The 27323-nt window shown below is 48.2% G+C and overlaps 1 protein-coding gene and 31 non-coding genes across 32 annotated transcripts; all 32 read left to right on the forward strand.

Moving 5' to 3' along the window:
- Positions 1-137: 137 nt before the first annotated feature.
- Positions 138-209, forward strand: Trnat-cgu (transfer RNA threonine (anticodon CGU)). Its single transcript has one exon. It is a non-coding gene; the product is annotated as a tRNA-Thr (tRNA).
- Positions 210-527: 318 nt separating this feature from the next.
- Positions 528-601, forward strand: Trnan-guu (transfer RNA asparagine (anticodon GUU)). Its single transcript has one exon. It is a non-coding gene; the product is annotated as a tRNA-Asn (tRNA).
- Positions 602-1290: 689 nt separating this feature from the next.
- On the forward strand, positions 1291-1362 carry Trnat-cgu (transfer RNA threonine (anticodon CGU)). Its single transcript has one exon. It is a non-coding gene; the product is annotated as a tRNA-Thr (tRNA).
- Positions 1363-1680: 318 nt separating this feature from the next.
- Positions 1681-1754, forward strand: Trnan-guu (transfer RNA asparagine (anticodon GUU)). Its single transcript has one exon. It is a non-coding gene; the product is annotated as a tRNA-Asn (tRNA).
- A 689-nt stretch (positions 1755-2443) lies between these two features.
- Trnat-cgu (transfer RNA threonine (anticodon CGU)) lies at positions 2444-2515 on the forward strand. Its single transcript has one exon. It is a non-coding gene; the product is annotated as a tRNA-Thr (tRNA).
- A 318-nt stretch (positions 2516-2833) lies between these two features.
- On the forward strand, positions 2834-2907 carry Trnan-guu (transfer RNA asparagine (anticodon GUU)). Its single transcript has one exon. It is a non-coding gene; the product is annotated as a tRNA-Asn (tRNA).
- Positions 2908-3596: 689 nt separating this feature from the next.
- Positions 3597-3668, forward strand: Trnat-cgu (transfer RNA threonine (anticodon CGU)). Its single transcript has one exon. It is a non-coding gene; the product is annotated as a tRNA-Thr (tRNA).
- A 318-nt stretch (positions 3669-3986) lies between these two features.
- On the forward strand, positions 3987-4060 carry Trnan-guu (transfer RNA asparagine (anticodon GUU)). The gene has a single exon. It is a non-coding gene; the product is annotated as a tRNA-Asn (tRNA).
- Positions 4061-4749: 689 nt separating this feature from the next.
- Trnat-cgu (transfer RNA threonine (anticodon CGU)) lies at positions 4750-4821 on the forward strand. Its single transcript has one exon. It is a non-coding gene; the product is annotated as a tRNA-Thr (tRNA).
- Positions 4822-5139: 318 nt separating this feature from the next.
- On the forward strand, positions 5140-5213 carry Trnan-guu (transfer RNA asparagine (anticodon GUU)). The gene has a single exon. It is a non-coding gene; the product is annotated as a tRNA-Asn (tRNA).
- Positions 5214-5902: 689 nt separating this feature from the next.
- Positions 5903-5974, forward strand: Trnat-cgu (transfer RNA threonine (anticodon CGU)). Its single transcript has one exon. It is a non-coding gene; the product is annotated as a tRNA-Thr (tRNA).
- Positions 5975-6292: 318 nt separating this feature from the next.
- On the forward strand, positions 6293-6366 carry Trnan-guu (transfer RNA asparagine (anticodon GUU)). Its single transcript has one exon. It is a non-coding gene; the product is annotated as a tRNA-Asn (tRNA).
- Positions 6367-7055: 689 nt separating this feature from the next.
- Trnat-cgu (transfer RNA threonine (anticodon CGU)) lies at positions 7056-7127 on the forward strand. Its single transcript has one exon. It is a non-coding gene; the product is annotated as a tRNA-Thr (tRNA).
- Positions 7128-8206: 1079 nt separating this feature from the next.
- Positions 8207-8278, forward strand: Trnat-cgu (transfer RNA threonine (anticodon CGU)). Its single transcript has one exon. It is a non-coding gene; the product is annotated as a tRNA-Thr (tRNA).
- Positions 8279-8596: 318 nt separating this feature from the next.
- Trnan-guu (transfer RNA asparagine (anticodon GUU)) lies at positions 8597-8670 on the forward strand. Its single transcript has one exon. It is a non-coding gene; the product is annotated as a tRNA-Asn (tRNA).
- Positions 8671-9359: 689 nt separating this feature from the next.
- Trnat-cgu (transfer RNA threonine (anticodon CGU)) lies at positions 9360-9431 on the forward strand. The gene has a single exon. It is a non-coding gene; the product is annotated as a tRNA-Thr (tRNA).
- Positions 9432-9749: 318 nt separating this feature from the next.
- Trnan-guu (transfer RNA asparagine (anticodon GUU)) lies at positions 9750-9823 on the forward strand. The gene has a single exon. It is a non-coding gene; the product is annotated as a tRNA-Asn (tRNA).
- A 689-nt stretch (positions 9824-10512) lies between these two features.
- On the forward strand, positions 10513-10584 carry Trnat-cgu (transfer RNA threonine (anticodon CGU)). Its single transcript has one exon. It is a non-coding gene; the product is annotated as a tRNA-Thr (tRNA).
- Positions 10585-10902: 318 nt separating this feature from the next.
- Trnan-guu (transfer RNA asparagine (anticodon GUU)) lies at positions 10903-10976 on the forward strand. The gene has a single exon. It is a non-coding gene; the product is annotated as a tRNA-Asn (tRNA).
- Positions 10977-11665: 689 nt separating this feature from the next.
- Positions 11666-11737, forward strand: Trnat-cgu (transfer RNA threonine (anticodon CGU)). Its single transcript has one exon. It is a non-coding gene; the product is annotated as a tRNA-Thr (tRNA).
- Positions 11738-12816: 1079 nt separating this feature from the next.
- Positions 12817-12888, forward strand: Trnat-cgu (transfer RNA threonine (anticodon CGU)). The gene has a single exon. It is a non-coding gene; the product is annotated as a tRNA-Thr (tRNA).
- Positions 12889-13206: 318 nt separating this feature from the next.
- Trnan-guu (transfer RNA asparagine (anticodon GUU)) lies at positions 13207-13280 on the forward strand. Its single transcript has one exon. It is a non-coding gene; the product is annotated as a tRNA-Asn (tRNA).
- A 689-nt stretch (positions 13281-13969) lies between these two features.
- On the forward strand, positions 13970-14041 carry Trnat-cgu (transfer RNA threonine (anticodon CGU)). Its single transcript has one exon. It is a non-coding gene; the product is annotated as a tRNA-Thr (tRNA).
- A 318-nt stretch (positions 14042-14359) lies between these two features.
- On the forward strand, positions 14360-14433 carry Trnan-guu (transfer RNA asparagine (anticodon GUU)). The gene has a single exon. It is a non-coding gene; the product is annotated as a tRNA-Asn (tRNA).
- Positions 14434-15381: 948 nt separating this feature from the next.
- Positions 15382-16925, forward strand: LOC126273413 (uncharacterized). Its single transcript, XM_049976964.1, is given in 3 exon segments — positions 15382-15862; positions 15865-16094; positions 16097-16925. Coding segments are annotated over 3 exon segments (1521 nt in total). The 3' UTR covers positions 16907-16925.
- A 992-nt stretch (positions 16926-17917) lies between these two features.
- On the forward strand, positions 17918-17991 carry Trnan-guu (transfer RNA asparagine (anticodon GUU)). Its single transcript has one exon. It is a non-coding gene; the product is annotated as a tRNA-Asn (tRNA).
- Positions 17992-18680: 689 nt separating this feature from the next.
- Positions 18681-18752, forward strand: Trnat-cgu (transfer RNA threonine (anticodon CGU)). The gene has a single exon. It is a non-coding gene; the product is annotated as a tRNA-Thr (tRNA).
- A 2623-nt stretch (positions 18753-21375) lies between these two features.
- On the forward strand, positions 21376-21449 carry Trnan-guu (transfer RNA asparagine (anticodon GUU)). The gene has a single exon. It is a non-coding gene; the product is annotated as a tRNA-Asn (tRNA).
- A 689-nt stretch (positions 21450-22138) lies between these two features.
- Positions 22139-22209, forward strand: Trnat-cgu (transfer RNA threonine (anticodon CGU)). Its single transcript has one exon. It is a non-coding gene; the product is annotated as a tRNA-Thr (tRNA).
- Positions 22210-24832: 2623 nt separating this feature from the next.
- Trnan-guu (transfer RNA asparagine (anticodon GUU)) lies at positions 24833-24906 on the forward strand. Its single transcript has one exon. It is a non-coding gene; the product is annotated as a tRNA-Asn (tRNA).
- Positions 24907-25595: 689 nt separating this feature from the next.
- Positions 25596-25666, forward strand: Trnat-cgu (transfer RNA threonine (anticodon CGU)). Its single transcript has one exon. It is a non-coding gene; the product is annotated as a tRNA-Thr (tRNA).
- A 1471-nt stretch (positions 25667-27137) lies between these two features.
- Trnan-guu (transfer RNA asparagine (anticodon GUU)) lies at positions 27138-27211 on the forward strand. Its single transcript has one exon. It is a non-coding gene; the product is annotated as a tRNA-Asn (tRNA).
- Positions 27212-27323: the final 112 nt, after the last annotated feature.

Here is a 27323-nt window from a genome sequence, read left to right on the forward strand (position 1 = left end):
AGTCGAGAGATTTGGAGAACGGCAATGTGGACACTCCCAGCAGCAGCACTGGGCCTAATCAATTATATGGTCGAGGGCTGCAAGATTCAGTGTGATGAAGTGAGAATTCGGGGATAGCTCGCAAATTCAAAGCTGCCGCCTTCTTAGCTCAGTGGTAGAGCACTGGTCTCGTAAACCAGGAGTCGTGAGTTCGAACCTCACAGAAGGCATCCATTTTTTTAACTTTCCTGCAACGTGCGGAGCTACCTCGAGCAATATCTATCACATGGCAGTACACTGAATGAAAGGGATGTTCTACAACCTATGACAAGTATTCTACTGGCCTAGGAGGTTTTCTGAATGCATAGGCAGAACAGTGGTTTGTATGCATTTTGTAGTATAATGTCATTCGTTTATGAGCGTCGCGACAGTGTGCATGCACGTTATCCATGTGAAGAGGCATAAGCAGATGCTACCATTCTGCGAGATTCCTGCAGAATGTGTACGAATTGCGTTGATACTGATTGCACAAGTGAGCCAAAGTCGACGCCTCCGTGGCGCAATCGGCTAGCGCGTTCGGCTGTTAACCGAAAGGTTGGTTGTTCGAGCCCACCCGGGGGTGAAATCGTTTTATCCGTCACCGAGGTGAGGACATACATCAACTTTGTTAGAGATACACAGCTAGTGTGGCAATTTGGCTGCGAAGGAGTGATGCCACAGATGCTTATACACATTCAGGCAGGTGGCACAGTAGGTAAAAACATGGCCCTACACAGACGTTCTACTGTTTTCCTATTTATTCACCATGTGTGACACTGCAGTGGAGCGACGCCCACTACAAAAGACGTTTTATTTACATTCAATTTCAGCGTATACGTCGCGAGTGCCATATGACAGGGCCTGTCTCTCGATGTCGATTTGTATTTTGTGTCTCTTAAGTGTCGGTCTGCAGTAGGCCGCTGTTGGCCGAGCGACGTGCAGTCGCCTTACATGAAGCCCCATGGGCAACGCCAGTGCCACTGTGAACAACAGCAAACTGTAGCCAGAGAGTGGAGCCGAAAGGCGCATTTCGCAGTCGAGCCACGTTATCCCACAAGCTGTGCACTAGGACAAGAAATTGCAGACCGCAAACTTTTGGTGGCCTGACGGTCGTCGCCGATCGTAAGGGCGAAACAGTCGAGAGATTTGGAGAACGGCAATGTGGACACTCCCAGCAGCAGCACTGGGCCTAATCAATGATATGGTCGAGGGCTGCAAGATTCAGTGTGATGAAGTGAGAATTCGGGGATAGCTCGCAAATTCAAAGCTGCCGCCTTCTTAGCTCAGTGGTAGAGCACTGGTCTCGTAATCCAGGAGTCGTGAGTTCGAACCTCACAGAAGGCATCCATTTTTTTAACTTTCCTGCAACGTGCGGAGCTACCTCGAGCAATATCTATCACATGGCAGTACACTGAATGAAAGGGATGTTCTACAACCTATGACAAGTATTCTACTGGCCTAGGAGGTTTTCTGAATGCATAGGCAGAACAGTGGTTTGTATGCATTTTGTAGTATAATATCATTCGTTTATGAGCGTCGCGACAGTCTGCATGCATGTTATCCATGTGAAGAGGCATAAGCAGATGCTACCATTCTGCGAGATTCCTGCAGAATGTGTACGAATTGCGTTGATATAGATTGCACAAGTGAGCCAAAGTCGACGCCTCCGTGGCGCAATCGGCTAGCGCGTTCGGCTGTTAACCGAAAGGTTGGTTGTTCGAGCCCACCCGGGGGTGAAATCGTTTTATCCGTCACCGAGGTGAGGACATACATCAACTTTGTTAGAGATACACAACTAGTGTGGCAATTTGGCTGCGAAGGAGTGATGCCACAGATGCTTATACACATTCAGGCAGGTGGCACAGTAGGTAAAAACATGGCCCTACACAGACGTTCTACTGTTTTCCTATTTATTCACCATGTGTGACACTGCAGTGGAGTTACGCCCACTACAAAAGACGTTTTATTTACATTCAATTTCAGCGTATACGTCGCGAGTGCCATATGACAGGGCCTGTCTCTCGATGTCGATTTGTATTTTGTGTCTCTTAAGTGTCGGTCTGCAGTAGGCCGCTGTTGGCCGAGCGACGTGCAGTCGCCTTACATGAAGCCCCATGGGCAACGTCATTGCCACTGTGGACAACAGCAAACTGTAGCCAGAGAGTGGAGCCGAAAGGCGCATTTCGCAGTCGAGCCACGTTATCCCACAAGCTGTGCACTAGGACAAGAAATTTCAGACCGCAAACTTTTGGTGGCCTGACGGTCGTCGCCGATCGTAAGGGCGAAACAGTCGAGAGATTTGGAGAACGGCAATGTGGACACTCCCAGCAGCAGCACTGGGCCTAATCAATTATATGGTCGAGGGCTGCAAGATTCAGTGTGATGAAGTGAGAATTCGGGGATAGCTCGCAAATTCAAAGCTGTCGCCTTCTTAGCTCAGTGGTAGAGCACTGGTCTCGTAAACCAGGAGTCGTGAGTTCGAACCTCACAGAAGGCATCCACCTTTTTAACTTTCCTGCAACGTGCGGAGCTACCTCGAGCAATATCTATCACATGGCAGTACACTGAATGAAAGGGATGTTCTACAACCTATGACAAGTATTCTACTGGCCTAGGAGGTTTTCTGAATGCATAGGCAGAACAGTGGTTTGTATGCATTTTGTAGTATAATGTCATTCGTTTATGAGCGTCGCGACAGTGTGCATGCACGTTATCCATGTGAAGAGGCATAAGCAGATGCTACCATTCTGCGAGATTCCTGCAGAATGTGTACGAATTGCGTTGATACTGATTGCACAAGTGAGCCAAAGTCGACGCCTCCGTGGCGCAATCGGCTAGCGCGTTCGGCTGTTAACCGAAAGGTTGGTTGTTCGAGCCCACCCGGGGGTGAAATCGTTTTATCCGTCACCGAGGTGAGGACATACATCAACTTTGTTAGAGATACACAGCTAGTGTGGCAATTTGGCTGCGAAGGAGTGATGCCACAGATGCTTATACACATTCAGGCAGGTGGCACAGTAGGTAAAAACATGGCCCTACACAGACGTTCTACTGTTTTCCTATTTATTCACCATGTGTGACACTGCAGTGGAGCGACGCCCACTACAAAAGACGTTTTATTTACATTCAATTTCAGCGTATACGTCGCGAGTGCCATATGACAGGGCCTGTCTCTCGATGTCGATTTGTATTTTGTGTCTCTTAAGTGTCGGTCTGCAGTAGGCCGCTGTTGGCCGAGCGACGTGCAGTCGCCTTACATGAAGCCCCATGGGCAACGCCAGTGCCACTGTGAACAACAGCAAACTGTAGCCAGAGAGTGGAGCCGAAAGGCGCATTTCGCAGTCGAGCCACGTTATCCCACAAGCTGTGCACTAGGACAAGAAATTGCAGACCGCAAACTTTTGGTGGCCTGACGGTCGTCGCCGATCGTAAGGGCGAAACAGTCGAGAGATTTGGAGAACGGCAATGTGGACACTCCCAGCAGCAGCACTGGGCCTAATCAATGATATGGTCGAGGGCTGCAAGATTCAGTGTGATGAAGTGAGAATTCGGGGATAGCTCGCAAATTCAAAGCTGCCGCCTTCTTAGCTCAGTGGTAGAGCACTGGTCTCGTAATCCAGGAGTCGTGAGTTCGAACCTCACAGAAGGCATCCATTTTTTTAACTTTCCTGCAACGTGCGGAGCTACCTCGAGCAATATCTATCACATGGCAGTACACTGAATGAAAGGGATGTTCTACAACCTATGACAAGTATTCTACTGGCCTAGGAGGTTTTCTGAATGCATAGGCAGAACAGTGGTTTGTATGCATTTTGTAGTATAATATCATTCGTTTATGAGCGTCGCGACAGTCTGCATGCATGTTATCCATGTGAAGAGGCATAAGCAGATGCTACCATTCTGCGAGATTCCTGCAGAATGTGTACGAATTGCGTTGATATAGATTGCACAAGTGAGCCAAAGTCGACGCCTCCGTGGCGCAATCGGCTAGCGCGTTCGGCTGTTAACCGAAAGGTTGGTTGTTCGAGCCCACCCGGGGGTGAAATCGTTTTATCCGTCACCGAGGTGAGGACATACATCAACTTTGTTAGAGATACACAACTAGTGTGGCAATTTGGCTGCGAAGGAGTGATGCCACAGATGCTTATACACATTCAGGCAGGTGGCACAGTAGGTAAAAACATGGCCCTACACAGACGTTCTACTGTTTTCCTATTTATTCACCATGTGTGACACTGCAGTGGAGTTACGCCCACTACAAAAGACGTTTTATTTACATTCAATTTCAGCGTATACGTCGCGAGTGCCATATGACAGGGCCTGTCTCTCGATGTCGATTTGTATTTTGTGTCTCTTAAGTGTCGGTCTGCAGTAGGCCGCTGTTGGCCGAGCGACGTGCAGTCGCCTTACATGAAGCCCCATGGGCAACGTCATTGCCACTGTGGACAACAGCAAACTGTAGCCAGAGAGTGGAGCCGAAAGGCGCATTTCGCAGTCGAGCCACGTTATCCCACAAGCTGTGCACTAGGACAAGAAATTTCAGACCGCAAACTTTTGGTGGCCTGACGGTCGTCGCCGATCGTAAGGGCGAAACAGTCGAGAGATTTGGAGAACGGCAATGTGGACACTCCCAGCAGCAGCACTGGGCCTAATCAATTATATGGTCGAGGGCTGCAAGATTCAGTGTGATGAAGTGAGAATTCGGGGATAGCTCGCAAATTCAAAGCTGTCGCCTTCTTAGCTCAGTGGTAGAGCACTGGTCTCGTAAACCAGGAGTCGTGAGTTCGAACCTCACAGAAGGCATCCACCTTTTTAACTTTCCTGCAACGTGCGGAGCTACCTCGAGCAATATCTATCACATGGCAGTACACTGAATGAAAGGGATGTTCTACAACCTATGACAAGTATTCTACTGGCCTAGGAGGTTTTCTGAATGCATAGGCAGAACAGTGGTTTGTATGCATTTTGTAGTATAATGTCATTCGTTTATGAGCGTCGCGACAGTGTGCATGCACGTTATCCATGTGAAGAGGCATAAGCAGATGCTACCATTCTGCGAGATTCCTGCAGAATGTGTACGAATTGCGTTGATATACATTGCACAAGTGATCCAAAGTCGACGCCTCCGTGGCGCAATCGGCTAGCGCGTTCGGCTGTTTACCGAAAGGTTGGTTGTTCGAGCCTACCCGGGGGTGAAATCGTTTTATCCGTCACCGAGGTGAGGACATACATCAACTTTGTTAGAGATACACAGCTAGTGTGGCAATTTGGCTGCGAAGGAGTGATGCCACAGATGCTTATACACATTCAGGCAGGTGGCACAGTAGGTAAAAACATGGCCCTACACAGACGTTCTACTGTTTTCCTATTTATTCACCATGTGTGACACTGCAGTGGAGCGACGCCCACTACAAAAGACGTTTTATTTACATTCAATTTCAGCGTATACGTCGCGAGTGCCATATGACAGGGCCTGTCTCTCGATGTCGATTTGTATTTTGTGTCTCTTAAGTGTCGGTCTGCAGTAGGCCGCTGTTGGCCGAGCGACGTGCAGTCGCCTTACATGAAGCCCCATGGGCAACGCCAGTGCCACTGTGAACAACAGCAAACTGTAGCCAGAGAGTGGAGCCGAATGGCGCATTTCGCAGTCGAGCCACGTTATCCCACAAGCTGTGCACTAGGACAAGAAATTGCAGACCGCAAACTTTTGGTGGCCTGACGGTCGTCGCCGATCGTAAGGGCGAAACAGTCGAGAGATTTGGAGAACGGCAATGTGGACACTCCCAGCAGCAGCACTGGGCCTAATCAATTATATGGTCGAGGGCTGCAAGATTCAGTGTGATGAAGTGAGAATTCGGGGATAGCTCGCAAATTCAAAGCTGCCGCCTTCTTAGCTCAGTGGTAGAGCACTGGTCTCGTAAACCAGGAGTCGTGAGTTCGAACCTCACAGAAGGCATCCATTTTTTTAACTTTCCTGCAACGTGCGGAGCTACCTCGAGCAATATCTATCACATGGCAGTACACTGAATGGAAGGGATGTTCTACAACCTATGACAAGTATTCTACTGGCCTAGGAGGTTTTCTGAATGCATAGGCAGAACAGTGGTTTGTATGCATTTTGTAGTATAATGTCATTCGTTTATGAGCGTCGCGACAGTGTGCATGCACGTTATCCATGTGAAGAGGCATAAGCAGATGCTACCATTCTGCGAGATTCCTGCAGAATGTGTACGAATTGCGTTGATATTGATTGCACAAGTGAGCCAAAGTCGACGCCTCCGTGGCGCAATCGGCTAGCGCGTTCGGCTGTTAACCGAAAGGTTGGTTGTTCGAGCCCACCCGGGGATGAAATCGTTTTATCCGTCACCGAGGTGAGGACATACATCAACTTTGTTAGAGATACACAGCTAGTGTGGCAATTTGGCTGCGAAGGAGTGATGCCACAGATGCTTATACACATTCAGGCAGGTGGCACAGTAGGTAAAAACATGGCCCTACACAGACGTTCTACTGTTTTCCTATTTATTCACCATGTGTGACACTGCAGTGGAGCGACGCCCACTACAAAAGACGTTTTATTTACATTCAATTTCAGCGTATACGTCGCGAGTGCCATATGACAGGGCCTGTCTCTCGATGTCGATTTGTATTTTGTGTCTCTTAAGTGTCGGTCTGCAGTAGGCCGCTGTTGGCCGAGCGACGTGCAGTCGCCTTACATGAAGCCCCATGGGCAACGCCAGTGCCACTGTGAACAACAGCAAACTGTAGCCAGAGAGTGGAGCTGAAAGGCGCATTTCGCAGTCGAGCCACGTTATCCCACAAGCTGTGCACTAGGACAAGAAATTGCAGACCGCAAACTTTTGGTGGCCTGACGGTCGTCGCCGATCGTAAGGGCGAAACAGTCGAGAGATTTGGAGAACGGCAATGTGGACACTCCCAGCAGCAGCACTGGGCCTAATCAATGATATGGTCGAGGGCTGCAAGATTCAGTGTGATGAAGTGAGAATTCGGGGATAGCTCGCAAATTCAAAGCTGCCGCCTTCTTAGCTCAGTGGTAGAGCACTGGTCTCGTAAACCAGGAGTCGTGAGTTCGAACCTCACAGAAGGCATCCATTTTTTTAACTTTCCTGCAACGTGCGGAGCTACCTCGAGCAATATCTATCACATGGCAGTACACTGAATGAAAGGGATGTTCTACAACCTATGACAAGTATTCTACTGGCCTAGGAGGTTTTCTGAATGCATAGGCAGAACAGTGGTTTGTATGCATTTTGTAGTATAATATCATTCGTTTATGAGCGTCGCGACAGTGTGCATGCACGTTATCCATGTGAAGAGGCATAAGCAGATGCTACCATTCTGCGAGATTCCTGCAGAATGTGTACGAATTGCGTTGATATAGATTGCACAAGCGAGCGAAAGTCGACGCCTCCGTGGCGCAATCGGCTAGCGCGTCCCTGTTAACCGAAAGGTTGGTGGTTCGAGCCCACCCGGGGGCGAAATCGTTTTATCCGTCACCGAGGTGAGGACATACATCAACTTTGTTAGAGATACACAACTAGTGTGGCAATTTGGCTGCGAAGGAGTGATGCCACAGATGCTTATACACATTCAGGCAGGTGGCACGGTAGGTAAAAACATGGCCCTACACAGACGTTCTACTGTTTTCCTATTTATTCACCATGTGTGACACTGCAGTGGAGTTACGCCCACTACAAAAGACGTTTTATTTACATTCAATTTCAGCGTATACGTCGCGAGTGCCATATGACAGGGCCTGTCTCTCGATGTCGATTTGTATTTTGTGTCTCTTAAGTGTCGGTCTGCAGTAGGCCGCTGTTGGCCGAGCGACGTGCAGTCGCCTTACATGAAGCCCCATGGGCAACGTCATTGCCACTGTGGACAACAGCAAACTGTAGCCAGAGAGTGGAGCCGAAAGGCGCATTTCGCAGTCGAGCCACGTTATCCCACAAGCTGTGCACTAGGACAAGAAATTGCAGACCGCAAACTTTTGGTGGCCTGACGGTCGTCGCCGATCGTAAGGGCGAAACAGTCGAGAGATTTGGAGAACGGCAATGTGGACACTCCCAGCAGCAGCACTGGGCCTAATCAATGATATGGTCGAGGGCTGCAAGATTCAGTGTGATGAAGTGAGAATTCGGGGATAGCTCGCAAATTCAAAGCTGCCGCCTTCTTAGCTCAGTGGTAGAGCACTGGTCTCGTAATCCAGGAGTCGTGAGTTCGAACCTCACAGAAGGCATCCATTTTTTTAACTTTCCTGCAACGTGCGGAGCTACCTCGAGCAATATCTATCACATGGCAGTACACTGAATGAAAGGGATGTTCTACAACCTATGACAAGTATTCTACTGGCCTAGGAGGTTTTCTGAATGCATAGGCAGAACAGTGGTTTGTATGCATTTTGTAGTATAATATCATTCGTTTATGAGCGTCGCGACAGTCTGCATGCATGTTATCCATGTGAAGAGGCATAAGCAGATGCTACCATTCTGCGAGATTCCTGCAGAATGTGTACGAATTGCGTTGATATAGATTGCACAAGTGAGCCAAAGTCGACGCCTCCGTGGCGCAATCGGCTAGCGCGTTCGGCTGTTAACCGAAAGGTTGGTTGTTCGAGCCCACCCGGGGGTGAAATCGTTTTATCCGTCACCGAGGTGAGGACATACATCAACTTTGTTAGAGATACACAACTAGTGTGGCAATTTGGCTGCGAAGGAGTGATGCCACAGATGCTTATACACATTCAGGCAGGTGGCACAGTAGGTAAAAACATGGCCCTACACAGACGTTCTACTGTTTTCCTATTTATTCACCATGTGTGACACTGCAGTGGAGTTACGCCCACTACAAAAGACGTTTTATTTACATTCAATTTCAGCGTATACGTCGCGAGTGCCATATGACAGGGCCTGTCTCTCGATGTCGATTTGTATTTTGTGTCTCTTAAGTGTCGGTCTGCAGTAGGCCGCTGTTGGCCGAGCGACGTGCAGTCGCCTTACATGAAGCCCCATGGGCAACGTCATTGCCACTGTGGACAACAGCAAACTGTAGCCAGAGAGTGGAGCCGAAAGGCGCATTTCGCAGTCGAGCCACGTTATCCCACAAGCTGTGCACTAGGACAAGAAATTTCAGACCGCAAACTTTTGGTGGCCTGACGGTCGTCGCCGATCGTAAGGGCGAAACAGTCGAGAGATTTGGAGAACGGCAATGTGGACACTCCCAGCAGCAGCACTGGGCCTAATCAATTATATGGTCGAGGGCTGCAAGATTCAGTGTGATGAAGTGAGAATTCGGGGATAGCTCGCAAATTCAAAGCTGTCGCCTTCTTAGCTCAGTGGTAGAGCACTGGTCTCGTAAACCAGGAGTCGTGAGTTCGAACCTCACAGAAGGCATCCACCTTTTTAACTTTCCTGCAACGTGCGGAGCTACCTCGAGCAATATCTATCACATGGCAGTACACTGAATGAAAGGGATGTTCTACAACCTATGACAAGTATTCTACTGGCCTAGGAGGTTTTCTGAATGCATAGGCAGAACAGTGGTTTGTATGCATTTTGTAGTATAATGTCATTCGTTTATGAGCGTCGCGACAGTGTGCATGCACGTTATCCATGTGAAGAGGCATAAGCAGATGCTACCATTCTGCGAGATTCCTGCAGAATGTGTACGAATTGCGTTGATATACATTGCACAAGTGATCCAAAGTCGACGCCTCCGTGGCGCAATCGGCTAGCGCGTTCGGCTGTTTACCGAAAGGTTGGTTGTTCGAGCCTACCCGGGGGTGAAATCGTTTTATCCGTCACCGAGGTGAGGACATACATCAACTTTGTTAGAGATACACAGCTAGTGTGGCAATTTGGCTGCGAAGGAGTGATGCCACAGATGCTTATACACATTCAGGCAGGTGGCACAGTAGGTAAAAACATGGCCCTACACAGACGTTCTACTGTTTTCCTATTTATTCACCATGTGTGACACTGCAGTGGAGCGACGCCCACTACAAAAGACGTTTTATTTACATTCAATTTCAGCGTATACGTCGCGAGTGCCATATGACAGGGCCTGTCTCTCGATGTCGATTTGTATTTTGTGTCTCTTAAGTGTCGGTCTGCAGTAGGCCGCTGTTGGCCGAGCGACGTGCAGTCGCCTTACATGAAGCCCCATGGGCAACGCCAGTGCCACTGTGAACAACAGCAAACTGTAGCCAGAGAGTGGAGCCGAATGGCGCATTTCGCAGTCGAGCCACGTTATCCCACAAGCTGTGCACTAGGACAAGAAATTGCAGACCGCAAACTTTTGGTGGCCTGACGGTCGTCGCCGATCGTAAGGGCGAAACAGTCGAGAGATTTGGAGAACGGCAATGTGGACACTCCCAGCAGCAGCACTGGGCCTAATCAATTATATGGTCGAGGGCTGCAAGATTCAGTGTGATGAAGTGAGAATTCGGGGATAGCTCGCAAATTCAAAGCTGCCGCCTTCTTAGCTCAGTGGTAGAGCACTGGTCTCGTAAACCAGGAGTCGTGAGTTCGAACCTCACAGAAGGCATCCATTTTTTTAACTTTCCTGCAACGTGCGGAGCTACCTCGAGCAATATCTATCACATGGCAGTACACTGAATGGAAGGGATGTTCTACAACCTATGACAAGTATTCTACTGGCCTAGGAGGTTTTCTGAATGCATAGGCAGAACAGTGGTTTGTATGCATTTTGTAGTATAATGTCATTCGTTTATGAGCGTCGCGACAGTGTGCATGCACGTTATCCATGTGAAGAGGCATAAGCAGATGCTACCATTCTGCGAGATTCCTGCAGAATGTGTACGAATTGCGTTGATATTGATTGCACAAGTGAGCCAAAGTCGACGCCTCCGTGGCGCAATCGGCTAGCGCGTTCGGCTGTTAACCGAAAGGTTGGTTGTTCGAGCCCACCCGGGGATGAAATCGTTTTATCCGTCACCGAGGTGAGGACATACATCAACTTTGTTAGAGATACACAGCTAGTGTGGCAATTTGGCTGCGAAGGAGTGATGCCACAGATGCTTATACACATTCAGGCAGGTGGCACAGTAGGTAAAAACATGGCCCTACACAGACGTTCTACTGTTTTCCTATTTATTCACCATGTGTGACACTGCAGTGGAGCGACGCCCACTACAAAAGACGTTTTATTTACATTCAATTTCAGCGTATACGTCGCGAGTGCCATATGACAGGGCCTGTCTCTCGATGTCGATTTGTATTTTGTGTCTCTTAAGTGTCGGTCTGCAGTAGGCCGCTGTTGGCCGAGCGACGTGCAGTCGCCTTACATGAAGCCCCATGGGCAACGCCAGTGCCACTGTGAACAACAGCAAACTGTAGCCAGAGAGTGGAGCTGAAAGGCGCATTTCGCAGTCGAGCCACGTTATCCCACAAGCTGTGCACTAGGACAAGAAATTGCAGACCGCAAACTTTTGGTGGCCTGACGGTCGTCGCCGATCGTAAGGGCGAAACAGTCGAGAGATTTGGAGAACGGCAATGTGGACACTCCCAGCAGCAGCACTGGGCCTAATCAATGATATGGTCGAGGGCTGCAAGATTCAGTGTGATGAAGTGAGAATTCGGGGATAGCTCGCAAATTCAAAGCTGCCGCCTTCTTAGCTCAGTGGTAGAGCACTGGTCTCGTAAACCAGGAGTCGTGAGTTCGAACCTCACAGAAGGCATCCATTTTTTTAACTTTCCTGCAACGTGCGGAGCTACCTCGAGCAATATCTATCACATGGCAGTACACTGAATGAAAGGGATGTTCTACAACCTATGACAAGTATTCTACTGGCCTAGGAGGTTTTCTGAATGCATAGGCAGAACAGTGGTTTGTATGCATTTTGTAGTATAATATCATTCGTTTATGAGCGTCGCGACAGTGTGCATGCACGTTATCCATGTGAAGAGGCATAAGCAGATGCTACCATTCTGCGAGATTCCTGCAGAATGTGTACGAATTGCGTTGATATAGATTGCACAAGCGAGCGAAAGTCGACGCCTCCGTGGCGCAATCGGCTAGCGCGTCCCTGTTAACCGAAAGGTTGGTGGTTCGAGCCCACCCGGGGGCGAAATCGTTTTATCCGTCACCGAGGTGAGGACATACATCAACTTTGTTAGAGATACACAACTAGTGTGGCAATTTGGCTGCGAAGGAGTGATGCCACAGATGCTTATACACATTCAGGCAGGTGGCACAGTAGGTAAAAACATGGCCCTACACAGACGTTCTACTGTTTTCCTATTTATTCACCATGTGTGACACTGCAGTGGAGTTACGCCCACTACAAAAGACGTTTTATTTACATTCAATTTCAGCGTATACGTCGCGAGTGCCATATGACAGGGCCTGTCTCTCGATGTCGATTTGTATTTTGTGTCTCTTAAGTGTCGGTCTGCAGTAGGCCGCTGTTGGCCGAGCGACGTGCAGTCGCCTTACATGAAGCCCCATGGGCAACGTCATTGCCACTGTGGACAACAGCAAACTGTAGCCAGAGAGTGGAGCCGAAAGGCGCATTTCGCAGTCGAGCCACGTTATCCCACAAGCTGTGCACTAGGACAAGAAATTGCAGACCGCAAACTTTTGGTGGCCTGACGGTCGTCGCCGATCGTAAGGGCGAAACAGTCGAGAGATTTGGAAAACGGCAATGTGGACACTCCCAGCAGCAGCACTGGGCCTAATCAATTATCTGGTCGAGGGCTGCAAGATTCAGTGTGATGAAGTGAGAATTCGGGGATAGCTCGCAAATTCAAAGCTGCCGCCTTCTTAGCTCAGTGGTAGAGCACTGGTCTCGTAAACCAGGAGTCGTGAGTTCGAACCTCACAGAAGGCATCTACCTTTTTAACTTTCCTGCAACGTGCGGAGCTACCTCGAGCAATATCTATCACATGGCAGTACACTGAATGAAAGGGATGTTCTACAACCTATGACAAGTATTCTACTGGCCTAGGAGGTTTTCTGAATGCATAGGCAGAACAGTGGTTTGTATGCATTTTGTAGTATAATGTCATTCGTTTATGAGCGTCGCGACAGTGTGCATGCACGTTATCCATGTGAAGAGGCATAAGCAGATGCTACCATTCTGCGAGATTCCTGCAGAATGTGTACGAATTGCGTTGATATAGATTGCACAAGTGAGCCAAAGTCGACGCCTCCGTGGCGCAATCGGCTAGCGCGTTCGGCTGTTAACCGAAAGGTTGGTGGTTCGAGCCCACCCGGGGGCGAAATCGTTTTATCCGTCACCGAGGTGAGGACATACATCAACTTTGTTTGAGATACACAGCTAGTGTGGCAATTTGGCTGCGAAGGAGTGATGCCACAGATGCTTATACACATTCAGGCAGGTGGCACAGTAGGTAAAAACATGGCCCTACACAGACGTTCTACTGTTTTCCTATTTATTCACCATGTGTGACACTGCAGTGGAGCGACGCCCACTGCAAAAGACGTTTTATTTACATTCAATTTCAGCGTATACGTCGCGAGTGCCATATGACAGGGCCTGTCTCTCGATGTCGATTTGTATTTTGTGTCTCTTAAGTGTCGGTCTGCAGTAGGCCGCTGTTGGCCGAGCGACGTGCAGTCGCCTTACATGAAGCCCCATGGGCAACGCCAGTGCCACTGTGAACAACAGCAAACTGTAGCCAGAGAGTGGAGCCGAAAGGCGCATTTCGCAGTCGAGCCACGTTATCCCACAAGCTGTGCACTAGGACAAGAAATTGCAGACCGCAAACTTTTGGTGGCCTGACGGTCGTCGCCGATCGTAAGGGCGAAACAGTCGAGAGATTTGGAGAACGGCAATGTGGACACTCCCAGCAGCAGCACTGGGCCTAATCAATTAAATGGTCGAGGGCTGCAAGATTCAGTGTGATGAAGTGAGAATTCGGGGATAGCTCGCAAATTCAAAGCTGTCGCCTTCTTAGCTCAGTGGTAGAGCACTGGTCTCGTAAACCAGGAGTCGTGAGTTCGAACCTCACAGAAGGCATCCATTTTTTTAACTTTCCTGCAACGTGCGGAGCTACCTCGAGCAATATCTATCACATGGCAGTACACTGAATGAAAGGGATGTTCTACAACCGATGACAAGTATTCTACTGGCCTAGGAGGTTTTCTGAATGCATAGGCAGAACAGTGGTTTGTATGCATTTTGTAGTATAATATCATTCGTTTATGAGCGTCGCGACAGTGTGCATGCACGTTATCCATGTGAAGAGGCATAAGCAGATGCTACCATTCTGCGAGATTCCTGCAGAATGTGTACGAATTGCGTTGATATAGATTGCACAAGTGAGCCAAAGTCGACGCCTCCGTGGCGCAATCGGCTAGCGCGTTCGGCTGTTAACCGAAAGGTTGGTGGTTCGAGCCCACCCGGGGGCGAAATCGTTTTATCCGTCACCGAGGTGAGGACATACATCAACTTTGTTAGAGATACACAGCTAGTGTGGCAATTTGGCTGCGAAGGAGTGATGCCACAGATGCTTATACACATTCAGGCAGGTGGCACAGTAGGTAAAAACATGGCCCTACACAGACGTTCTACTGTTTTCCTATTTATTCACCATGTGTGACACTGCAGTGGAGCGACGCCCACTGCAAAAGACGTTTTATTTACATTCAATTTCAGCGTATACGTCGCGAGTGCCATATGACAGGGCCTGTCTCTCGATGTCGATTTGTATTTTGTGTCTCTTAAGTGTCGGTCTGCAGTAGGCCGCTGTTGGCCGAGCGACGTGCAGTCGCCTTACATGAAGCCCCATGGGCAACGCCAGTGCCACTGTGAACAACAGCAAACTGTAGCCAGAGAGTGGAGCCGAAAGGCGCATTTCGCAGTCGAGCCACGTTATCCCACAAGCTGTGCACTAGGACAAGAAATTGCAGACCGCAAACTTTTGGTGGCCTGACGGTCGTCGCCGATCGTAAGGGCGAAACAGTCGAGAGATTTGGAAAACGGCAATGTGGACACTCCCAGCAGCAGCACTGGGCCTAATCAATTATATGGTCGAGGGCTGCAAGATTCAGTGTGATGAAGTGAGAATTCGGGGATAGCTCGCAAATGCAAAGCTGCCACCTTCTTAGCTCAGTGGTCGAGTCCCACTCCTGACAAAATTTTTACCTTGTTTTCCTGGTAGGGAAAGATATAATTGTTTTTGCAGATGAAATTTGGAAATAATGATTTGTTGCGAGGCAAAGGTTCTTGTCACGTCATGCTCATTGTGCCACATGCTTCAAGATGATGACATAATTTCGTAGCAAGAAGTTGCAGTGCGGTAATCATCATAAGTGATGGGTCAGCGGCTTAGTGACCTAAGAGGTTACTTTGGCGTTATGGAAGACGAAGAAACTGGAGTAGCAATATCTGGCAGTTTTCTTGTTACTGGTAAAGACTCAGTGTCTGGAAGTCCAAGTTTAAGCAATTGTAATGCCTGTAACACAGTTGCAGATAGTACGACAGAGGCTCTCAGCTGTCCTGAAAATAGCGGAGTTCAGGTTGTAGAACATGTTGATCAACATTTTGAGAGCATTTATAATATAGGTATTGAGGGCTTTAGAATAGATGATGCAAGTGTAAATGCGGTGGAAAGTGATTTGTGTTCTTACCATACTGAATATTCCTGTATTGCAAAAGGTGACTGCAATTGTGTTGATGAAGGCATATCCAGTGCAGCTGAAGAACAGAATCTGGAAATACTAAGTGGTAGATATAATGGACAGACTCTTACTCTCGTAAATGGTAAAAGATCAAGAACCAAACTGGGAAGATCATCAAAGGAATTGGGCAGCTGCAGCAAGAAGAAAAGAAATCATTGGGTTTGAAATTTAATTGTGCTCGCCTGAAGGGTGGTGGAAACTGTGGACCAGTGTCTGCAGATACAGATATTGCAGAGCCCAATATCAGTTGTGAATCTTGCATATGCACAGGCTATCGTAGGACAGAAGATCACCACCTAGGGGCAGGTGTTATTTTCAAAGCAGGTGCTGGAGAAACTGTATTACAAGAGAGTAGCAAGACAAATTCCGGTGTAAACCTGCCATCGAGTGACATACATTACGAGCAGTGGTATCTGCAGAACATCTCATTGACATGTCCAGATTTAATCCTGAAGATTATCCAATTGAAGATTGTGATGAAAGGGCTAGAATAGAGCGGGCAAGAGAAATTGCAGAAGGTGTCGAGCCACCACCTGGATTTCTCCCATCTGCTCACATCCAGATCTCAGTTGATGAATTCACAGCATTTTTCCAATCACATTTGAATTTCCATCCATCAGCATTCTCAGCGTGTCCACAAATAGACATGAATCTGTCGTCAGGAATACCAAGAACTGTTCACACCCAAGTGGATTATATTCATTGTCTTGTGCCTGATCTTCTGCAGATTACTTCTTGCTCATTTTATTGGGGTAAAATGGATCGTTATGAGGCAGAGCGATTGTTGGAGGGCAAACCTGAAGGTACATTTCTTCTTAGAGATCCTGCACAAGACGAATATCTGTTTTCAGTTAGTTTCAGAAAATACGGGCGATCTCTGCATGCACGCATTGAACAGTGGAACCACCGCTTTAGTTTTGACTCACATGACCCAGGTGTATTTGCTTCACCAACAGTTTGTAGTCTCATTGAGCATTATAAGGATCCATCGTGTTGCATGTTTTTTGAACCGATGCTTACAATACCACTGCACAGAAATTTCACATTTCCCCTGCAACACTTGTGTCGAGCTGTTGTATGTAGCAGGGCCACCTACGATGGATTAAATAAGTTAAACTTGCCTAAGTCTCTGAAATCCTATCTTAAAGAGTATCATTACAAACAACGTGTACGAGTAAGACGACGTGATTTAGAACAGTAATCTGATGATTTACTCTGCTGTAATCTTTTTTTTGTTGTTTTTGAGTACAAATAAGTACCAAAGAGGTGCTGGAATGTTTATACTGTTTGTGTAAAGTGTTTTATGAAGTTTGTTGATGTATATTTTATGCACAGGAATACTTGTTCTGTAATAATAGAAAAATGTGTTAGATAAGAAAAAAAAGTGGTAGAGCACTAGTCTCGTAAACCAGGGGTCGTGAGTTCGAACCTCACAGAAGGCATCCATTTTTTTAACCTTCCTGCATCGAGCGGAGCTACCTCGAGCAGCATCTAACACATGGCAGTACACTGAATGTAACGGATGTTCTACAACCTATGACAAGTATTCTACTGGCCTAGGAGGTTTTCTGAATGCATTGGCAGAACAGGGGATTTTATGCATTTTGTAGTATAATGTCATGCTTGGCGTTGACATTCGTTTATGAGCCTCGCTACAGTGTACATACACGTTATCCATGTGAAGAGGCATAAGCAGATGCTAGTATTCTGCGTGATTCCTGCTGAAGATGTACGAATTTGGTTATTATACAGAGCAAAGTGAGGCAAAGTCACGGCCCCCGTGGCGCAATTGGCTAGCGCGTTCGGCTGTTAACAGAGAAGTTCGTGGTTCGAGCGCACCAGGGGGCGAAATCGTTTTAACCGTCATCCAGGTGAGGACATACGTGAACTTTGTTAGAGATACACAGCTAGTGTGGCAATTTGGCTGCGAAGGAGTGATGCCACAGATGCTTATACACATTCAGCCTGGTGACACTGTAGGTAAAAACATGGCCTTACACAGAGGGTCTACTGTTTTTCTATTTATTCGCCATGTGTGACACTGCAGTAGAGCGACGCCCACTACAAAAGACGTATTATTTACATTCAATTTCAACGTACACGTCGCGAGTACCATATGACAGGGCTTGTCTCTCGATGTCGATTTGTATTTTGTGTCTCTTAAGTGTCGGTCTGCAGTAGGCCGCTGTTGGCCGAGCGACGTGCAGTCACGGCCTCCGTGGCGCAATTGGCTAGCGCGTTCGGCTGTTAACCGATAGGTTGGTGGTTCGAGCCCACCCGGGGGCGAAATCGTTTTCACCGTCATCCCGGTGAGGACATACGTCAAATTTGTTAGAGATACACAGCTAGTGTGGCAATTTGGCTGCGAAGGAGTGATGCCACAGATGCTTATACACATTCAGCAAGGTGACACTGTAGGTAAAAACATGGCCCTACACAGACGTTCTAATGTTTTCCTATTTATTAGCCATGTGTGACACTTCTGTAGAGCGACGCCCACTACAAAACACGTATTATTTACATTCAATTTCAGCGTACACGTCGCAAATGCCATATGACAGGGCCTGTCTCTCGATGTCGATTTGTATTTCGTGTCTCTTAAGTGTCGGTCTGAAGTAGGCCGCTGTTGGCCGAGCGACGTGCAGTCGCCTTACATGAAGCCCCATGGACAACGTCATTGCTACGGTGGACAACAGCAAACTGTAGACAGAGAGAGGAGCCGAAAGGCGCATTTCGCAGTCGAGCCACGCTATCCCACAAGCTGTGCACTAGGTCAAGATCTTGCAGTCCGCAAACTTTTGGTGGCCAGACGGTCGTCGTCGATCGTAAGGGCGAAACAGTCGAGAGATTTGGAGAATGGCAATGTGGACCCTCCCAGCAGCAGCAGTGCGCCAAATCAACTGTCTGGTCGAGGGCTGCAAGATTCAGTGTGATGATGTGAGAATTCGTGGATAGCTCGCAAATTCAAAGCTGTCGCCTTCTTAGCTCAGTCGTAGAGCACTGGTCTCGTAAACCAGGAGTCGTGAGTTCGAACCTCACAAAAGGCATCCATTTTTTTAACATTCCAGCAACGCGCGGAGCTACCTCGAGCAATATCTATCACATGGCAGTACACTGAATGAAAGGGATGTTCTACAACCTATGACAAATATTCTACTGGCCTAGGAGGTTTTCTGAATGCATAGGCAGAACAGTGGTTTGTATGCATTTTGTAGTATAATGTCATTCGTTTATGAGCGTCGCTACAGTGTGCATGCACGTTATCCATGTGGAGAGGCATAAGCAGATGCTACCATTCTGCGAGATTCCTGCAGAATGTGAACGAATTGCGTTGATATAGATTGCACAAGTGAGCCAAAGTAGATGCCTCAGTGGCGCAATCGGCTAGCGCGTTCGGCTGTTAACTGAAAGGTTGGTGGTTCGAGCTCACACTGGAGCGAAATCCTTTTAACCGTCACCGAGGTGAGGACATACATCAACTTTGTTAGAGATACACAGCTAGTGTGGCAATTTGGCTGCGAAGGAGTGATGCCACAGATGCTTATACACATTCAGGCAGGTGGCACAGTAGGTAAAAACATGGCCCTACACAGACGTTCTACTGTTTTCCTATTTATTCACCATGTGTGACACTGCAGTGGAGCGACGCCCACTACAAAAGACGTTTTATTTACATTCAATTTCAGCGTATACGTCGCGAGTGCCATATGACAGGACCTGTCTCTCGATGTCGATTTGTATTTTGTGTCTCTTAAGTGTCGGTCTGCAGTAGGCCGATGTTGGCCGAGCGACGTTCTGTCGCCTTACATGAAGCCCCATGGGCAACGCCAGTGCTACTGTGAACAACAGCAAACTGTAGCCAGAGAGTGGAGCCGAAAGGCGCATTTCGCAGTCGAGCCACGTTATCCCACAAGCTGTGCACTAGGACAAGAAATTGCAGACCGCAAACTTTTGGTGGCCTGACGGTCGTCGCCGATCGTAAGGGCGAAACAGTCGAGAGATTTGGAGAACGGCAATGTGGACATTCCCAGCAGCAGCAGTGCGCCAAATCAATTATCTGGTCGAGGGCTGCAAGATTCAGTGTGATGAAGTGAGAATTCGAGCATAGCTCGCAAATTCAAAGCTGCCGCCTTCTTAGCTCAGTGTTAGAGCACTGGTCTCGTAACCAGGAGTCGTGAGTTCGAACCTCACAGAAGGCTTCCATTTTTTTAACTTTCCTGCAACGTGCGGAGCTACCTCGAGCAATATCTATCACATGGCAGTACACTGAATGAAAGGGATGTTCTACAACCTATGACAAGTATTCTACTGGCCTAGGAGGTTTTCTGAATGCTTAGGCAGTACAGTGGTTTGTATGCATTTTGTAGTATAATGTCATTCGTTTATGAGCGTCGCTACAGTGTGCATGCACGTTATCCATGTGAAGAGGCATAAGCAGATGCTACCATTCTGCGAGATTCCTGCAGAATGTGTACGAATTGCGTTGATATAAATTGCAAAAGTGAGCCAAATTCGACGCCTCCGTGGCGCAATCGGCTAGCGCGTTCGGCTGTTAACCGAAAGGTTGGTGGTTCGGACTCACACTGAAGCGAAAACCTTTTGACCGTCACCGAGGTGAGGACATACATCAACTTTGTTAGAGATACACAGCTAGTGTGGCAATTTGGCTGCGAAGGAGTGATGCCACAGATGCTTATACACATTCAGGCATTTGGCACAGTAGGTAAAAACATTGCCCTACACAGACGTTCTACTGTTTTCCTATTTATTCACCATGTGTGACACTGCAGTGGAGCGACGCCCACTACAAAAGACGTTTTATTTACATTCAATTTCAGCGTATACGTCGCGAGTGCCATATGACAGGGCCTGTCTCTCGATGTCGATTTGTATTTTGTGTCTCTTAAGTGTCGGTCTGCAGTAGGCCGCTGTTGGCCGAGCGACGTGCAGTCGCCTTACATGAAGCCCCATGGGCAACGCCAGTGCCACTGTGAACAACAGCAAACTGTAGCCAGAGAGTGGAGCCGAAAGGCGCATTTCGCAGTCGAGCCACGTTATCCCGCAAGCTGTGCACTAGGACAAGAATTTGCAGACCACAAACTTTTGGTGGCCTGACGGTCGTCGCCGATCGTAAGGGCGAAACAGTCGAGAGATTTGGAGAACGGCAATGTGGACCCTCCCAGCAGCAGCAGTGCGCCAAATCAACTGTCTGGTCGAGGGCTGCAAGATTCAGTGTGATGAAGTGAGAATTCGTGGATAGCTCGCAAATTCTAAGCTGCCGCCTTCTTAGCTCAGTCGTAGAGCAGTGGTCTCGTAAACCAGGAATCGTGAGTTCGAACCTCACAAAAGGCATCCATTTTTTTAACATTCCAGCAACGCGCGGAGCTACCTCGAGCAATATCTATCACATGGCAGTACACTGAATGAAAGGGATGTTCTACAACCTATGACAAATATTCTACTGGCCTAGGAGGTTTTCTGAATGCATAGGCAGAACAGTGGTTTGTATGCATTTTGTAGTATAATGTCATTCGTTTATGAGCGTCGCTACAGTGTGCATGCACGTTATCCATGTGAAGAGGCATAAGCAGATGCTACCATTCTGCGAGATTCCTGCAGAATGTGTACGAATTGCGTTGATATAGATTGCACTAGTGAGCCCAAGTCGACGCCTCCGTGGCGCAATCGGCTAGCGCGTTCGGCTGTTAACCGAAAGGTTGGTGGTTCGAGCCCACCAGGGGGCGAAATCGTTTTAACCCTTGCCGAGGTGAGGACATACATCAATTTTGTTAGAGATACACAGCTAGTGTGGCAATTTGGCTGCGAAGGAGTGATGCCACAGATGATTATACACATTCAGGCAGGTGGCACAGTAGGTAAAAACATGGCCCTACACAGACGTTCTACTGTTTTCCTATTTATTCACCATGTGTGACACTGCAGTGGAGCGACGCCCACTACAAAAGACGTTTTATTTACATTTAATTTCAGCGTATACGTCGCGAGTGCCATATGACAGGGCCTGTCTCTCGATGTCGATTTGTATTTTGTGTCTCTTAAGTGTCGGTCTGCAGTAGGCCGCTGTTGGCCGAGCCACGTGCAGTCGCCTTACATGAAGCCCCATGGGCAACGCCAGTGCCACTGTGAACAACAGCAAACTGTAGCCAGAGAGTGGAGCCGAAAGGCGCATTTCGCAGTCGAGCCACGTTATCCCACAAGCTGTGCACTAGGACAAGAAATTGCAGACCGCAAACTTTTGGTGGCCTGACGGTCGTCGCCGATCGTAAGGGCGAAACAGTCGAGAGATTTGGAGAACGGCAATGTGGACATTCCCAGCAGCAGCAGTGCGCCAAATCAATTATCTGGTCGAGGGCTGCAAGATTCAGTGTGATGAAGTGAGAATTCGAGCATAGCTCGCAAATTCAAAGCTGCCGCCTTCTTAGCTCAGTGTTAGAGCACTGGTCTCGTAAACAGGAGTCGTGAGTTCGAACCTCACAGAAGGCTTCCATTTTTTTAACTTTCCTGCAACGTGCGGAGCTACCTCGAGCAATATCTATCACATGGCAGTACACTGAATGAAAGGGATGTTCTACAACCTATGACAAGTATTCTACTGGCCTAGGAGGTTTTCTGAATGCATAGGCAGTACAGTGGTTTGTATGCATTTTGTAGTATAATGTCATTCGTTTATGAGCGTCGCTACAGTGTGCATGCACGTTATCCATGTGAAGAGGCATAAGCAGATGCTACGATTCTGCGAGATTCCTGCAGAATGTGTACGAATTGCGTTGATATAGATTGCACAAGTGAGCCAAATTCGACGTCTCCGTGGCGCAATCGGCTAGCGCGTTCGGCTGTTAACCGAAAGGTTGGTGGTTGGAGCCCTACCGGGAGCGAAATCGTTTTAACCGTCAACGAGGTGAGGACATACATCAACTTTGTTAGAGATACACAGCTAGTGTGGCAATTTGGCTGCGAAGGAGTGATGCCACAGATGCTTATACACATTCAGGCAGGTGGCACAGTAGGTAAAAACATGGCCCTACACAGACGTTCTACTGTTTTCCTATTTATTCACCATGTGTGACACTGCAGTGGAGCGACGCCCACTACAAAAGACGTTTTATTTACATTCAATTTCAGCGTATACGTCGCGAGTGCCATATGACAGGACCTGTCTCTCGATGTCGATTTGTATTTTGTGTCTCTTAAGTGTCGGTCTGCAGTAGGCCGATGTTGGCCGAGCGACGTTCTGTCGCCTTACATGAAGCCCCATGGGCAACGCCAGTGCTACTGTGAACAACAGCAAACTGTAGCCAGAGAGTGGAGCCGAAAGGCGCATTTCGCAGTCGAGCCACGTTATCCCACAAGCTGTGCACTAGGACAAGAAATTGCAGACCGCAAACTTTTGGTGGCCTGACGGTCGTCGCCGATCGTAAGGGCGAAACAGTCGAGAGATTTGGAGAACGGCAATGTGGACATTCCCAGCAGCAGCAGTGCGCCAAATCAATTATCTGGTCGAGGGCTGCAAGATTCAGTGTGATGAAGTGAGAATTCGAGCATAGCTCGCAAATTCAAAGCTGCCGCCTTCTTAGCTCAGTGTTAGAGCACTGGTCTCGTAACCAGGAGTCGTGAGTTCGAACCTCACAGAAGGCTTCCATTTTTTTAACTTTCCTGCAACGTGCGGAGCTACCTCGAGCAATATCTATCACATGGCAGTACACTGAATGAAAGGGATGTTCTACAACCTATGACAAGTATTCTACTGGCCTAGGAGGTTTTCTGAATGCTTAGGCAGTACAGTGGTTTGTATGCATTTTGTAGTATAATGTCATTCGTTTATGAGCGTCGCTACAGTGTGCATGCACGTTATCCATGTGAAGAGGCATAAGCAGATGCTACCATTCTGCGAGATTCCTGCAGAATGTGTACGAATTGCGTTGATATAAATTGCAAAAGTGAGCCAAATTCGACGCCTCCGTGGCGCAATCGGCTAGCGCGTTCGGCTGTTAACCGAAAGGTTGGTGGTTCGGACTCACACTGAAGCGAAAACCTTTTGACCGTCACCGAGGTGAGGACATACATCAACTTTGTTAGAGATACACAGCTAGTGTGGCAATTTGGCTGCGAAGGAGTGATGCCACAGATGCTTATACACATTCAGGCATTTGGCACAGTAGGTAAAAACATTGCCCTACACAGACGTTCTACTGTTTTCCTATTTATTCACCATGTGTGACACTGCAGTGGAGCGACGCCCACTACAAAAGACGTTTTATTTACATTCAATTTCAGCGTATACGTCGCGAGTGCCATATGACAGGGCCTGTCTCTCGATGTCGATTTGTATTTTGTGTCTCTTAAGTGTCGGTCTGCAGTAGGCCGCTGTTGGCCGAGCGACGTGCAGTCGCCTTACATGAAGCCCCATGGGCAACGCCAGTGCCACTGTGAACAACAGCAAACTGTAGCCAGAGAGTGGAGCCGAAAGGCGCATTTCGCAGTCGAGCCACGTTATCCCGCAAGCTGTGCACTAGGACAAGAATTTGCAGACCACAAACTTTTGGTGGCCTGACGGTCGTCGCCGATCGTAAGGGCGAAACAGTCGAGAGATTTGGAGAACGGCAATGTGGACCCTCCCAGCAGCAGCAGTGCGCCAAATCAACTGTCTGGTCGAGGGCTGCAAGATTCAGTGTGATGAAGTGAGAATTCGTGGATAGCTCGCAAATTCTAAGCTGCCGCCTTCTTAGCTCAGTCGTAGAGCAGTGGTCTCGTAAACCAGGAATCGTGAGTTCGAACCTCACAAAAGGCATCCATTTTTTTAACATTCCAGCAACGCGCGGAGCTACCTCGAGCAATATCTATCACATGGCAGTACACTGAATGAAAGGGATGTTCTACAACCTATGACAAATATTCTACTGGCCTAGGAGGTTTTCTGAATGCATAGGCAGAACAGTGGTTTGTATGCATTTTGTAGTATAATGTCATTCGTTTACGAGCGTCGCTACAGTGTGCATGCACGTTATCCATGTGAAGAGGCATAAGCAGATGCTACCATTCTGCGAGATTCCTGCAGAATGTGTACGAATTGCGTTGATATAGATTGCACTAGTGAGCCCAAGTCGACGCCTCCGTGGCGCAATCGGCTAGCGCGTTCGGCTGTTAACCGAAAGGTTGGTGGTTCGAGCCCACCAGGGGGCGAAATCGTTTTAACCCTTGCCGAGGTGAGGACATACATCAATTTTGTTAGAGATACACAGCTAGTGTGGCAATTTGGCTGCGAAGGAGTGATGCCACAGATGCTTATACACATTCAGGCAGGTGGCACAGTAGGTAAAAACATGGCCCTACACAGACGTTCTACTGTTTTCCTATTTATTCACCATGTGTGACACTGCAGTGGAGCGACGCCCACTACAAAAGACGTTTTATTTACATTCAATTTCAGCGTATACGTCGCGAGTGCCATATGACAGGGCCTGTCTCTCGATGTCGATTTGTATTTTGTGTCTCTTAAGTGTCGGTCTGCAGTAGGCCGCTGTTGGCCGAGCCACGTGCAGTCGCCTTACATGAAGCCCCATGGGCAACGCCAGTGCCACTGTGAACAACAGCAAACTGTAGCCAGAGAGTGGAGCCGAAAGGCGCATTTCGCAGTCGAGCCACGTTATCCCACAAGCTGTGCACTAGGACAAGAAATTGCAGACCGCAAACTTTTGGTGGCCTGACGGTCGTCGCCGATCGTAAGGGCGAAACAGTCGAGAGATTTGGAGAACGGCAATGTGGACATTCCCAGCAGCAGCAGTGCGCCAAATCAATTATCTGGTCGAGGGCTGCAAGATTCAGTGTGATGAAGTGAGAATTCGAGCATAGCTCGCAAATTCAAAGCTGCCGCCTTCTTAGCTCAGTGTTAGAGCACTGGTCTCGTAAACAGGAGTCGTGAGTTCGAACCTCACAGAAGGCTTCCATTTTTTTAACTTTCCTGCAACGTGCGGAGCTACCTCGAGCAATATCTATCACATGGCAGTACACTGAATGAAAGGGATGTTCTACAACCTATGACAAGTATTCTACTGGCCTAGGAGGTTTTCTGAATGCATAGGCAGTACAGTGGTTTGTATGCATTTTGTAGTATAATGTCATTCGTTTATGAGCGTCGCTACAGTGTGCATGCACGTTATCCATGTGAAGAGGCATAAGCAGATGCTACGATTCTGCGAGATTCCTGCAGAATGTGTACGAATTGCGTTGATATAGATTGCACAAGTGAGCCAAATTCGACGTCTCCGTGGCGCAATCGGCTAGCGCGTTCGGCTGTTAACCGAAAGGTTGGTGGTTGGAGCCCTACCGGGAGCGAAATCGTTTTAACCGTCAACGAGGTGAGGACATACATCAACTTTGTTAGAGATACACAGCTAGTGTGGCAATTTGGCTGCGAAGGAGTGATGCCACAGATGCTTATACACATTCAGGCAGGTGGCACAGTAGGTAAAAACATGGCCCTACACAGACGTTCTACTGTTTTCCTATTTATTCACCATGTGTGACACTGCAGTGGAGCGACGCCCACTACAAAAGACGTTTTATTTACATTCAATTTCAGCGTATACGTCGCGAGTGCCATATGACAGGGCCTGTCTCTCGATGTCGATTTGTATTTTGTGTCTCTTAAGTGTCGGTCTGCAGTAGGCCGCTGTTGGCCGAGCGACGTGCAGTCGCCTTACATGAAGCCCCATGGGCAACGCCAGTGCCACTGTGAACAACAGCAAACTGTAGCCAGAGAGTGGAGCCGAAAGGCGCATTTCGCAGTCGAGCCACGTTATCCCGCAAGCTGTGCACTAGGACAAGAATTTGCAGACCACAAACTTTTGGTGGCCTGACGGTCGTCGCCGATCGTAAGGGCGAAACAGTCGAGAGATTTGGAGAACGGCAATGTGGACCCTCCCAGCAGCAGCAGTGCGCCAAATCAACTGTCTGGTCGAGGGCTGCAAGATTCAGTGTGATGAAGTGAGAATTCGTGGATAGCTCGCAAATTCTAAGCTGCCGCCTTCTTAGCTCAGTCGTAGAGCAGTGGTCTCGTAAACCAGGAATCGTGAGTTCGAACCTCACAAAAGGCATCCATTTTTTTAACATTCCAGCAACGCGCGGAGCTACCTCGAGCAATATCTATCACATGGCAGTACACTGAATGAAAGGGATGTTCTACAACCTATGACAAATATTCTACTGGCCTAGGAGGTTTTCTGAATGCATAGGCAGAACAGTGGTTTGTATGCATTTTGTAGTATAATGTCATTCGTTTACGAGCGTCGCTACAGTGTGCATGCACGTTATCCATGTGAAGAGGCATAAGCAGATGCTACCATTCTGCGAGATTCCTGCAGAATGTGTACGAATTGCGTTGATATAGATTGCACTAGTGAGCCCAAGTCGACGCCTCCGTGGCGCAATCGGCTAGCGCGTTCGGCTGTTAACCGAAAGGTTGGTGGTTCGAGCCCACCAGGGGGCGAAATCGTTTTAACCCTTGCCGAGGTGAGGACATACATCAATTTTGTTAGAGATACACAGCTAGTGTGGCAATTTGGCTGCGAAGGAGTGATGCCACAGATGCTTATACACAT

This window comes from Schistocerca gregaria, chromosome 5 (assembly GCF_023897955.1).
Source record: "Schistocerca gregaria isolate iqSchGreg1 chromosome 5, iqSchGreg1.2, whole genome shotgun sequence".
In the NCBI taxonomy this organism is placed as follows: domain Eukaryota; kingdom Metazoa; phylum Arthropoda; class Insecta; order Orthoptera; family Acrididae; genus Schistocerca; species Schistocerca gregaria.